Below are 14093 nucleotides of genomic sequence, written 5' to 3'. Positions count from 1 at the left end.
ACTGAAAGGGATTACTGGGTTTGCTTCTTACCAGTGCAGGCAGTCCGTTCCCCAAATCACAGGCTGTTTTCCGAGGCAAAGCCATCTCTCTTGGGGTGCTAATTTCAGTGTGCTCTCAATGGCCCCATTCCCTGAACCCCAACACTTACGTGACTTTATCCGGAAGCCAAGAGGCTGCTGGATGTCATTAACTTCTGCGTTTTCTAGGCGCCTTCCACATGCTAATAGCTCGAGGGAGCCCTGTCATTCCAGGGGGGCACTAGTGCCTTATTGGCACAATGCATCATCCTGACGAGGTGTTTGGATGATGTATCACTTAAAAGATGAAGCCATCAAAGAATAAGTCCAAGATCAGATTAAATTTAATTATGGGATAAAAGAATTCTCATCTGTCATTCTGATGATGAATTAACTGCGGGAAGGAATGGGAGCTTCTCAGAAAAGAGGAGAGAGGAAGAAGCAAACATACTGACAGACCTCTGACACCCTCCTTGGAGCCCATCCAATCACAAACGCCCTCCAAACAGAGCCTGACACCCCTCTCCACAGCACACACCTGTCTTAGGAATGTCCCACTACAGCCAGCGGCTGTTTCAAAGAGTGCTCCCTGAATCCCCCAGGGCCACTTCACTGAACCCTTTGCTGGTCATGCCCAGGCCACGGCACAGGCCGCTGAGGAGCTGTGGTCCTCAGCTGCGGGAGGAGGCTGCAGCAGAATTGGCAGGATGTTTTATATTCACACATGTGCAGCCACGTAGGTGGTTTCCACAAACGCTCAGTTAAGTTGGTCCTCAGATTTGATGTGTATAAAATCACTTGGGGGTAGAGGCGGGGATTAACTACAAGGGGGTTCAGGGGAATGTCGGGGGTGGTAGAACTGCTCTATATCTTGATTGTGGCGAGGTTACTTGACTGTACATATGTGTTTGTCAAAACTTGCACAACTAGGGGCTGGCTGGTGGCGTAGCTGTTAAGTTCGCGTGTTCTGCTTTGGCTGCTCTGGGTTCGCCAGTTCGGATCCTGGGCGCGGACCTACTCACCACTCATCAAGCCACGCCGAGGCGGCGTCCCACAAAGAAGAACTAGAAGGACCTACAACTAGGATATACACCTATGTACTGGGGCTTTGGGGAGAAAAAAGAAAAAAGAGGAAGATTGGCAACAGATGTTAGCTCAGGGCCAATCTTCCTCAAAAAAAAAAAAAAGGGCATAACTGGCTTTAAAAAAAACTTGCACAACTACATTAAAGAGAATGAATGTATCTTAAAAAAGAAAAAAAACCCCCAATTATATAAAAACTGAAACAACACTGTAAATTAAAAAAAAAGTTAGGCTGGGACATTAGGTATGACCTGGGCCTGTCCTGGGCAAACAGGGACATAGGATCACTACCTGCAAGTATAAGACATAGCCTGGCCCGTAATAGATGCTCAATAAATTATGTTGATTGAAAAAAACACAGCACTTGGAGATGACTGTTACCATGCAGATTTCCAGGCCCCACCTTCAGTAGGTCTGGGGTTAGACCCAGGGATCAGCATTTGTAAAGAGTTCCTGGTTCACAGTTCTGTGGGTCACACCTGAGACACTTCATCCTGGCACCTGGGCTCTCAGTACTCTGTCCCCATTGGCTGCCATGGATCACTTGCCTCAGCCAACAGCATTACTGTCCCCCAAACATGCCGTATGCCCCCCGCCTCTACACCTTTGCTCTCACATTCCACTTGCCCAGCATTGCCTCTATGTTTGCTTCAAGTCTTTCTATAAGGCTTGCTGTGGCTAGAGAACATTTGGGGCGCAAGGATATGAGACATGCTCCCCAGAATGTAGCAGATGGCACAGCAGAGTATCCAAGACCAGGAGTCACAAGACTTTAGTCTGAAAAGTGGCAGTGTACTACCTGAATCTCAATTTCTCATGAGTATGGGTGGGGGCGGGGGTGTCACTACCTACCTGATAAGATGCAACGAGTTGCTAAAAACAGAAATGGGTTTATCATCAGCATTTTTATTCCTTGTCTCAACTGAGCCATGGCTCAGGCCCAGAGCACTCAGGACTGTCCCATGAAGCTCTGGGCCATCGTCGGTGGCCTGCTGCACTGTTGGGACCTTGGGCAACAGCTCAGCTGCCGGGACTTGAGTGAGCAGCCTTAGAGCCATCGAAGGAGGAGTTAAGGAGTGAGGAAGATACTATTTGCACCCCTGGGGGCAGCACTGCCCACCCTGTTCTCTCTTCTTGACCTTTTCCCTCAAGGGAAATCAGAAGCAGTGGGTGGGGAAGGTTGACAGGTTGACCGGGCGGGCTGGGAGAGAGAGCAGAAAGAGGCTCCCAGAAGAGGCCCAGTTCACAGTTGATAGCCCTGTGGGGTGACCTTGGCTGTTCTAGCTTGGGGACTCATGGGGACCCTGGAGCAAGGTGGGGAGTCATGGGCCTCCTCAGACAAGACCTCCTGTCTAACTGGGGTCAAGCTGACACCAAAGGCTGCTGCTGCATCCTTGACATCCTATTTATTAAAAAAACCAAGACTCAAAAAAGAAACGTATGTTTATCTAATTCAAATTAGTAACCAGACAAGAGCAAGGCTGGTTATGAGCTCGCCGATAGACACTCGCAAGCAAGCAGGCTCTCTGAGTGGCTGGGAACTGTTTCCAGCTTGTTGACAAACACATGTTGCAAGACAGCAAATCACCCTCCTCAGTGCCTATTTTATCTGTTTAATTGCTGTTTGATAATAAATTACAACATAGAGTCCATTAATTAAGCTAACAGTGTCCGTGGAACACCAATTCCTTCTTCTGGGAGTTGCCTTGTTACAGGAGCTTTGACTCGGTTTGCCCACAGCACTTTATGAAGCAGTTTAAAAAGATGCCAAGGCACGTGACTGGTGGGGAACGGATGCCCAGCACGGAGGGTTTGGGAAGGAGGGGGAGGAAACCTTGATGAGCGAGGGGAGGGCCAGCCTGGCAGCTGCAGAGCAGTACCGAGGATGCACTCTAATTCAGAACATGTGGTAGAACAGAAAACATCGTTAGATTTACTTAAAAAAAATCAGCTGATGGAAAACAACTTTGGCCCACTTCTAGGTATTCATCCTGGAGTTGGGGGGAGCAATGAGCAGCCTAATTTGGTTTGCCATCCCATAATCAACTAAATGGCAGGAGCGTGCATTTGGAAAAGTTCCGCATGCAGGTGGAACTGGTGAAAGATGAATTCCAGTTATTTCCCAACAAAGGCCCTGGTACTGTGCTGTGAATGCCACTAAGCTCCCAGCAGGAGAGGAGAACTTGGTGCCTGGCTCCTGTCTGGGCAGGGAGAAAGCAGGTGGCGATCTCCAGGGTGAAGACTCTCATTAAATTGCCACTGCGTTGTCTGGGAGATGGGCCACCCAGGCATGCCGGCTGGATCTGGTTGGCTGGTGACCAGGGGGGATGCTCAGGGAGGACCCTCAGGGAGGGGACGCAACAGGAGGAAAGGCTCTGGACAGAGAGTAAGGAAGGTCAAGTTCACAGGGGACTGTCTCAGGCTATGTTTGGAGCTGTGAGCACCACAAGGGCATTAGAGGGTGTTCTGAGTAGCCAGGGCCGACAGGGAGGGCAGAGGGCCCGGGGAGGAGATGGGAGGAGGTGACAACAGGGCCACAGAAGACAGATCCAGCCAGTCCCTGGGAGGGGAAAACTGGAGAGTCAGTAGGGACCAAAAGCCAGGACGTCTCCACAGCATCCACACTCTCTGAACTCAATGTGCTGGTCTTCAGGTTCAGCAGAGAGCTTCCAAATGACTTAGAAAACCTTCTCCTGAAACACCCAAGTAAAAAGCCACTGCTTCGAGCCATATGAGGAAGCCCTTAGATCTTGGGGAGACACTTATCAAACCATCTTTCCTCCCTTTCTCATTCACAGAAGTTGGCTTCATAGGCCAGTTTTTGATTATGCAAATATCTAAATGCAACAGCGTCTACTATGTCATAGTTAATAAGTACTCAGTTCAAACGTTACCTGTTCAGAAGATTGGACAAAGAAGCCTGGGAGGTAAGTGTTCTTCTACAAGCTACTCCCAGCATTTCCCAAAACAATGGTCATGTACAGCAACATGGCCCAGAGTGGACATCCCCAGGACTCAGTGTCCAGGCTCCTGCTGCCCTCCTGGCCTGACACCACCATGTGTCCATCTCCCTCTCCCAGCCATCTCACCAGAGACTAGTTGGGGTGGTAGGCTGGCTTGTCATTTGGGCTGTCCCAAGACGCAGCCTCTTAAATGGCTGACTTGACCATCCCCTGCAGGCCACAACTCCCCTCCCCCATTTCCCTGGTCACCACGGCCTCCAGGGTACTTTACTCCTCCGTCCCCAGGAGGGGAAGACTGGAGAGTCAGAAGGGACCAAAGGCCGAGGATGTCTCCACAGTATCCACACTCGCTGAACTCCTCCGGGACTGGCTGTGCCCAATCTAAACAAATCATCCCCCCAGGTGAGCCCTGCAGTGGCTCCGCAGTACCTTCAAGGTCAAGTTCCAAACTCCCCAGCATCACTGGCATCATCTGGGAACTTGTTAGAAATGCAAAATCTCAGCCCCCCTGCCCCCCAGACCTTCTGACTCAGAAACTCTGGGGTGGGGCCCAGTAGTTGGTGCTTTCATAAGCCTTCCAGGTGATTCTGCTCTGCACTGAAGTGTGAGTACCAGTGCCTCAGAGCACGCCTTTTCAGGCCTTTGGAGAGCTGCCCCTCCATCTCTCTTCTGCCTTGTCGCTCAACACTTCCTTCCCTCTTGCATTCTAAGCTCCAGCCAATCTGGGCCACCCTCTGTCCCCCGGCACCCAGCACCCTGGGTTATCTCGCTCTTTCCACACTCACTATGCTGCAGGCCTCCTCCCTCTTTACTTGTCTCTCCCCTTCAAGTATAAACCACTTGAGTGCTGGGACTCTATCTCACCAACTGCATATACATCTGTGACTAGCATCTGCAGTAGGTGTTCAACGCGTATTTGTTGAGTGAACGGTAAATGAGGGATGAAGACACCCACTGGATTCTTTAGTCCATCTCACCTTCGATGCTAGTGCCCCATTTCTCGATGGAGAGGAGCAGGTCTAGGCTTCCTGGTCATCCTCCTGCTCCCCACAGGCACTTTTAGCCAATTGTAGGCAGTGGTAGGGCCCAGTAAACAATCCTGAATTAAATGGGTTGGATTTGAATTTAATATGCTTTGGTTGTGCTGGAGAGTCTGGGTTCTAGTCTGCTTTGTTCACAGGCATTCGCTCCTCTGTGCCTCAGTTTCCTCATGCTGCCTGCCACCTCCCAGAGTGGCTACAAGGATCAAAGCACTCAGGATTCCATCTGTCTGGCTTCACTCGTCCACCTTCGGAGGACCCGCCACACACTGAAGGGAGGCTGAGGGTAAAGACTGTGAGTGATGGCAGAAGGAATATGACTCTTCTCTTTCCAGCTACTGGCTTAATGGGAAAGCAAAACCACTATGAGCAGAGAAAACCCATGAGCCTTTATGAACGCGTGCGTGAGCATGTGCATGTGACCGACGAATGTGAGTTTCCATGTGAACATGTGTGTTCACAGAACATGAGAGAGACAAAGGACAAAGAGGGCTCACAGGGCATTTTGTCCAGTGTCTTCCTTTTACAGATGAACAAACTGAGACCCAGAGGGAGAGTCTGTGATCCTGGTTTAGAACCAACCATCTAGTGCTCCTCTGGTAGTGAACAGAAATGTTTTCCCAGTGGGTAGTTATTACCCTTGCCTGTTATTACCATTGGTTGACATCAAAATGTTATTTTTTACTAATGTAAAGTCTAATGACATTTTTGGATATGTTTTCTCCCAATCTTAGAGACTTTCTGCTAAGCTCTTGGTGCACACACACCGTTGGCTAGCACACAGTTGTCAAGAGACATTCATTTACCGGGGCTCTGTTTTTACTTTGTTGGTTGATTGTTTTGCCCTTTTTGAGTTTTCTAGTGTGTTCTCCTAGAAGCACGTTCCTCCTTCCCAGTCAGCGCTTGGCTCTTGCACCAGCGCTTACAGACCAGGTCATAGTTACCACCAAACTCACGACGGCCTTTCAGGATGGACGTGTCAATAAGGTTCTCGTGAGGGAAGCTGCTAACTATTTCTTTGAAGTTGTAAGCAGGCATATTTGGTTATAATTACAACATAGGCACGTGTGGTATATACTTGCCTATTAGCAAATGGCTCTGAAGTTTATACACATTTTTCTTTCGGTATGAAACATACCCATTGATCCTCTTAATATCTGTGCTAATCCAACTACTTATGAATTTTTTCCCTAACTCCTATAGAGAAACAACCAGAGAGTCCCCTACCTTCTCCTTAAAATCTCAGAACACACAACAACTACAAAGTAGAGACAACAGAAGTTACCAGAAGTCCCACACATCCCCTGTGGGCTGGTGAGTTCACTTCCTGGTCAGAGATGGCCTCCTACCTGGGGTCCCCAGCCGTGGCACGGGTACAATATTGCTGTGTGGTTCTCCAGGGGCCCCTGGTCCAAGCAGACGTCTTTTGCCTTGTTGTTGCGAAGCTGCAGGAATAGGCAAAATGTTACCCATCAGAACTCATCCAGTGGAGGTTCTGCTGCCCAATCACCATTCCACCATGCCTTGGTTCCGACTTCTTGATGGGAAGGCCACGGGACCCCCCAAGTAAGGATCAAGGCTGGAGTCTATGAAGTGATCACTCTGGCAAGAAAGACGAAATCCTTCATTGGATGGTGTGGGCACTAGCCCTCTGCCTGTGGCCCTCCATTCACACTGCTCCCCCATCCCCAGCACCAATGAAGATCTCAGGGAACTTCTGGACACAGGAACACTGGTTACCCATTAGTTATCCAAAATGAGCCTTGGCACCAACGCTGGTTTTCATAACCCTGGGAATCACAGGTCAGCTTCTCAGGTCATTACTGTCATAGAAGCATGAAAAACAGTAATCAAAAGAGCAAACAAAAACCTTGTCATCATGAAAAGCTCTAGCAGCATTTATTTATGCATTCAAAAATATTTACTGAATGCCTATGCTGTGCCAGGCACCATCCTAGGTGTTTGGAAAGCATCTGTGGAGGAACAGACAAAAGTCCCCAAGACAAAACCCCTGAACCTAGGCATGGCTCCTTGGGAGCGAGTAAGAACTTATCTAATTGGGACCTCCAGGCGTGCTGTGATTCTATACTGTGTCCATGCCACCCACCACCCTGCAATCTCAACCAGTAGGAAAATGGCAACACTGTGGATCTTCCCCATATATCCTTGGTCCCCTCCAGATTATAGTCTCCATGGAAACCAAACTAACCAGGGATAAATCAAGAAGGGAGGCAAGGGCTACTTTGCTTTTGTGTACCCAAATTGTGTCTAGGTTCAGATAACTGAGCAGATTTTTAATGACTTTTTTTTTAAGGATTACAAAAATAACACCATCTCAGTGAGATATATTGGAAAATACAGAAGAAAGGACAAATTGTTCACAATCCTTTCACACAATCAGTTAATTTTTTCCCCCAATTTTTGGACAATTTAGTCTTGTTCAATTTTGACTGTGATGAGCAACTTTATGCATAAAGCTTTGTTCACATTTCAGATTTTCTTAAGAATAGAATCCTAGAACCGGGATTACAGTATCAAAGGGTATAGACGTCTTAATGTTCTTAAAACATGCTGCCCAACTGCTTTCGGGAGGCTTTAAACTAATTTATATTCCCATCCACAAGGTACATAAATACTTATCCATCTTGAGTTTCAACATTTAAAAATATTATGTTGGTCGATGGGCACAAACTTCCAGTTATAACATGAATAAATTCTGGGTATCTATTGTGCAGCACGGTTATTAGAGCTAATAATATTGTATTATATACTTGAAACTTGCTAAGTGAGTAAATCTTAAATGTTCTCACCACAAAAAAGAAACAGTAATTTTGTGACGTGATAGAGGTGTTAGCTAACACTACAGTGGTAATTGTTTTGCACTATATGAGTGTATCAAATCAACACGTTGTACCCCTTAAAACTTACACAATGTTATATGTCAATTATATCTCAATAGAGCTGGAGGGAAAAAAAAAAAGAATGCCAGCTTGGGTAAAAAATTCTAAAGACGATGGTGCAGCATTCTTTTAAACCCAAGTTACCAATAATTTGTGGAGAGGGCTAGGAGAAGTGAAGAATCAGACATGGTGCACAAACAGTCCAAAGCAAACCACCTCTAAAGTATTGCAAAGCCAGCTTAGGAGCCTAACACCAGGACTTTAGTTCTCTTATGGATGCTTTAAGGAAATGCTTGCTGCCAATGCTTTCAATGGTGCAAAAGATAAGTTATATGGAAAAACCTAGCCGACTTCTGAGTCAAAAAACAATTTGGAAGAGTTAGATTTTGAGAGCAATGAAATTTTAGAAATACCTTTAGCAACATATTTTGCTTATGTTTTCCTTTTTATGTACAAACAAGAGCAATATAATAAAAATGTGTCTAATGAACTCTAACAAAGCTTTTAAAATAGTATAAAATAAAAATTATAGATGATAAAAAATAAAAAATATTATTGTTTTAGAAGGTGAAGAAAGCTATCTTGTTTTTATAAATTTACAATTAATAGTAAATTGGAATGTTTTATATTTAGCAATTATTTTCCTTTTTGAAAATTATCTTTTTATTTCCCCACTGGGATCTCAAGTGGTTTCATTATAGATTTGTAACAGCTCTTTACATATTAAGGAGATTAATGTTTTTATGGCTTATTTGCTCCATATAATGATTTCAGAATGCTAGGCTTTTAAATTTTGTTTCTAATGTTTATGCAATCAAATCTACCATTCAGTAATTTAATAAATATTTATTGAGGGCCTGGTAGGTGTCTGGTCCTGTTCTAAGTCTAACGAACACAAAGATAAACGAGTCCCATCCTGAAGTAGTCCACAATCTGGAGAAAGAGACGGACACAAGAAGAGCTGGTACCATGACTGAACTATGCCAGGGCAGTGAGGGGAACATCCTCACCCCATCTGAAGGGTTCAGAGACTAGAGGAGATGGCTCCTGAGCTAAATGCCAAGAAAGGATAAGTGGAAGCGATGCTGGCAATGTTCTACTTTTCACCCAGGTGATGGCTACATGGATTTTTGCTTTATATTATTATGCTGCACATGTATGCTTTATGCATATTTTGTGTGTTATATTTCATATAAAAATGGTTGAAGAAAAAAAAAGACGAGTCAAAATGAACTAAGGGCCAGAGGCAGTTCAGGCCACAAGGGCAGTACGAGCCGACCACAGAATTTCGAGCAAAAGGGTGGGTGGCCCATGTTTTTGTGCACACTGAAGTGCTTTTGCACGTGGAAAGGCAATATCTCATACATGCAAGAGTCAGGACATAAAGCATCCACATATCTTTCTTTAAAAGTGCTTTTAAGACATCCCAGCTAATAGAGATGAATAAACATTTAAAAGTCAAAGTGACTTATTATCTAAGTGGGCTGGGCACCCACACTGGTCGTAGGGTGAGGCAGAAACGCCAGGGCTGACACCTGCTCAGACGTGTCTTCTCCCTTTGCCACTGTGCCGGAGTCTGGGGTGGTGAAAAGCACCAGCAGGAGTGAGCATTAAAACACAGTTGTCCGAAAAATGGTCAATTTCCTCACTGAACCGAATTTAACTAAACAGTTATTCTTAAAGAAGATACAAAATGTAAATGAAGTGTAACACTGCTTGGGTCTAAACTCCCAGATGATATCAACAGAGACTGAAAAGTTGCAGAGATCAGGAGAAAGTATGTTCAAGTTCTTATATTACACACCATTTGACCCTTCATTTTGGAGGCTCAGTGGTTAATGTTTTTAAAAATTAGCGGTTACTATACTGTAATTAAGAACAAGACATATACAATTCGCATGAGTGGAAAGCTTTTTAAAAATCAAAAACAAGCCAGCTAAAATATTAGGAAGGATGAAGGAGCATAAAACCCAGAAATAGTCATTGGCCTGGGGAAAGACTCTCACACAGAATGGTACATGAAAAAGGAAGGATAGAAACTGCAAATATAGTGTGATATTCACTCCGCCTTCTTCCTTTTCCCACTGTGCAGGCATCTGGATGTGGTGAAAAGAGCCAGTAGGAGTGAGTGTTAAAAATAGAGTGTCTAGGGGCTGGCCTGGTGGCGTAGCAGTTAAGTTCGCACACTCTGCTTCAGCGGCCAGGGTTCGCAGGTTCAGATCCTGGGTGCAGACCTACCCACCGCTTGTCAAGCCATGCTGTGGCAGCGTCTGATATCAAGTAGAGGAAGATGGGCACGAATGTTAGCTCAGGGCCAATCTTCCTCAGCAAAAAGAGGAGGACTGGCATCGGATGTTAGCTCAGGGCTAATCTTCCTCAGACACACACACAAAATAGAGTGTCTAAATAATGGTAGATTTTGATAAATTTTGTTATCAAACTGAATTTGATTAGCTGGATTTCTTTCATTTAACGCTACAGTCCATCTGAAATACATTTCAGTATGTGTTGGGCTCAGTAAGCAGAGAAAGAATAATAGAAGCAAATGCCCTAAAATGTTAACATTGATCATATCTAGGAATTGAGATGAGGAGTAAGTTTTGTTTTCATCTTTATATTTTCTATAGAATGTATGTATGCATTGAATTTATTAGAATTTCCTATCTTAAAACAGATAGGAAAATTGCAAAAACAAAAGTCTTCCCGATCCCCTCCAAAAATCAGACTATGATCGCTATGTTACCTCTAAGGCTACCCCACTATTCAGCTCCAGAGACAACATTTACACTGTGGTTCATGTGTATGGCAGACCTGGGAGTTGTGCAGTGCACAGCCTATGGAACTGTGCTCTGGCCATCTTCTAGCATTTTTCCCATTTTTATTCTCTCTTTTTAAATAACTATTTTGCTTCTAATTATAAAATTATCACATAAACATTAGGGATATTTTGGGAAACCATGACAAAGTACCCCCACAAAAACTGCCTGTCCCACTACCCAGAGATAACTCGAAGGATCATCCCCATTTCTCCATGCTTTCTTTCACTTGCTTTCAATCTAAAATAGTAGCTAATCTAATTTTATAATCTTGATTTTTTTCCTTTTAAGCATTATATTATCAATATTTTTCTCACGTCATTAAAATTTTGTACACACCTTTTGAAATGGCTACAAAATATTTCAAAACATTAATATAGTATATTTAATTAATCTTCAAGTTAAATTCAAAATTTTTGCTCCAAAAAAAAAATTACTGAGATTAACAATTTTACTCTCAACTCTTTGTCTTCATTTCAGAACATTTGCTGGGAATAAAAGTGGAGATGAAAGTATGACTATCGTTAAGTTTTTTAATACATGTGGTTCAAACTGCTTTTGAAAAAGCTTGTTTCAATTTGCGCTCTCACCAGAGGACATGTGGTTTTTTTCATTGTCAAGGCCTTGCTGGCAAAGTACTAACATATACTCCCAAAATGAATCTTCGTTCATTTGGTAGGAGGAAAAAAGCAGCTCATTTTATCTTACATTTTATTTTAATTTCTTTGATTATGAAATAAAAAATTGTCATGTGTTTTTTACCCATTCGTATTTTCTCTTGTACCTTGTCTATTTTTCTTTTGGGATGTTTTACTTTCTTATTTAAATCAAAAGTTTTATTGAAATCCATTTGCAGAGCTCATTACATATTGATGGTATTATACATTGATCTGTAGTATTTATGGCATACATATTTCCAGTTTGGCATATTATTTCTCTATTCAGTTGATGTATAGATTATTTTAATATTTATCAGCTCTGATCCATTATCCTTTTCCTTTGCATTTTCTTCCACGGCTTTCATTCTAAGAAAGCTCTTCCCCTTTCAGAGATCAGATTCATACCTATCTCTGTATTGTTCTATTATGGTTTCTTTTCTTTCATTTAATGCTATAGTCCATCTGAAATATACTTTGGGATATGGTAAGCTTTAAGAGTCTAAATTGTTTTCTTTTCCAAGGAGCTAGACAATTTACCAGGAATAATCCATTCGCTGCTCATTGTTTTCCTATGCTTCCTTTAAATTGATCTTTAATAACCAAAAAAAAAAAAAAAAACTGCTTTTATTTTGAAGAAGACAAGACAAGGCAGTTTGGATCTATTAATAGCTACTGCTGCAAGCTGGGCACTGTTCTAAGAGCTCTGCAGACGGCGGCTCCTTTCATCTTCCCAACGGCCCTTTGCAGTGAGTACTTTCAGTCCCCCATTCTACAGATGAGGAAACGGAAGCCGAGAGGAGCCACTAGCACGTGAATCCAGCCGGCTGGCTCCAGCGTCTGCCTGCATCTCTAACCAATACACAGACTGGCGCCGCATGAAGCAAGCTTTTCATTCCAGACTCCAGCTCAGGAGGGACACTTCACCCACACCCTGATGATTTGACCTGGGTCTGGTTTACTTTCTATAAAAGGCATCAGGCATAAAATAGGCAAATTCATAGTTGTAGAAGAAGTAAACACTCTAAGTCAAAGAGAGCCTTCTCAGCTTAGCCTGTTTGTTACAGGGAGTTTCAGGCAGCCCTGGGAAGACACCCAAATGCCAGAGCTATCGGAGTATCTCTGCCAGGTCCAGAGCACCCGGCTCCCTGCACCTTGTGCTAACTCTGTGCCACAGATTCACCGTCCAAAGGAAGTAACAAGGTAGATGCACAAGTGCTTACATACAAACATGTTCTTAGCAGTGGTGCATGTGATATTTAAAAATGGAAACAACATAAAAGTCTATGTTTTCAAGCAGAACACAGCATACACAAAAGGTAGCATCAGATGTAGCCACTAATAATATTGGGGAAAAATGTTTAATGACACAGGAAAATAGTCTCTGTAGATTACTGAGTAACATTTCAAACTACTAGGCATTTGTAGACAGCAGCAAGGTTTAGTAAATATATTTATATTAATATATAGATGTGTGTGTATAAAAAGTATATATGGTATACAAGAATGTGTATATATTTAGTTAAAAAAATATACGCATACACACAGTAAAGAAGACCATATATCAAAATACACACATTATCTATGGAATCAGAATGCCTATGTTCTATCCTAGCTTCATGACTTACAAGCTGTGAGACCTTAGGTAATTTATTTAATTTCTCTAAGTCTCAGCTTTCTTATCAATAAAATGGAAATACCACTATTACCTCATAAGGTGAGGGTGAATAAATTCGTATGTGAAAAGCACTTAGAATAGTGCCTAGTACCTCAAAAGCACTCAATAACTGTTCACTGCTATTATTATTATTTTCAAAGTTTTCTAAAATGCATATTTACGGCATTCGTAATAAGAGGAAAGTCAATCTGTTTTAATGTTATAAAGGTGATATATATTATCTCATCATAGACAATCTGAGAGGAGCACCTGTGCCCTCTCTTTGGTGGTAAGAGCTCCGCCCAGAGCACTGGGCAATGGAGAGCTCCAACCTCGCCTCTATACCCAACTTCCTGCTCAGTGTCCCACTTACAGGTCCCAGGGGGCCTCAAAATCAAAATGTCCCAAACAGAACTCATCATCCATTCCATACCCCAGGCAAAAGGGTGGTCCCCACTCCCGCTGAAATGTTTATTACCTTTGTCCCCCCAACCAGCTGGGGAGAGCCCTGCTGTCAGGGTCTGCACTTCCAGAAACCTCTCACTGAATGAATGAATGAATGAACAAACAAATGACTCTCTTCTCTATTTCCCCCCTTCAAAGCAATCCACAGCCCACTGCACAGCCATCTAAGCTGGGAGCATGCGTGGTCTTAATTACCTCTCCGTATGCAATGGTGTTATTGTATCTTCTCATTTCTGGGTAAACGTGGTCCAGGTACCACTGGAAATTCTTACACTTTAAACTTTTCCTTAATGCTCTTCTTTCAGAGACATCACCTATGTCAATTCCTGGATTCTGGAAGTAGAGAGAAGCAGAGGGCATTAGTGGGTGGAGAGGTCTGGCCAGAGAGGAGGACAGGTGGTGGTACCTTGGAGAATCCTTCAGAGAGAAACTTTAAGCCCTGAATGCTTGCTCAGAGGTCAGTTTAAAGGGACGGACTTGATCATCTATCCCCCA

The 14093-nt window shown here is 43.6% G+C and overlaps 1 protein-coding gene across 1 annotated transcript in view; it reads right to left on the bottom strand.

The window, feature by feature from the left end:
• The window catches only part of GALNT17 (polypeptide N-acetylgalactosaminyltransferase 17), a 437269-nt gene that overhangs the window by 25668 nt on the left and 397508 nt on the right, over nt 1-14093 (bottom strand). The window contains exons 8-9 of the mRNA XM_058569476.1: nt 13794-13931; nt 6454-6549 (exon numbers count right to left, since the gene is read on the bottom strand). Of these exons, the coding sequence (XP_058425459.1) occupies nt 6454-6549; nt 13794-13931 (234 nt within the window). The remainder of the gene's footprint in view (nt 1-6453; nt 6550-13793; nt 13932-14093) is intronic.

This window comes from Diceros bicornis, chromosome 26 (assembly GCF_020826845.1).
Source record: "Diceros bicornis minor isolate mBicDic1 chromosome 26, mDicBic1.mat.cur, whole genome shotgun sequence".
In the NCBI taxonomy this organism is placed as follows: Eukaryota; Metazoa; Chordata; class Mammalia; order Perissodactyla; family Rhinocerotidae; genus Diceros; species Diceros bicornis.
The sequence above is the reverse complement of the archived record's forward strand: the minus strand, read 5'-3'. Positions and strand labels throughout refer to the sequence as shown.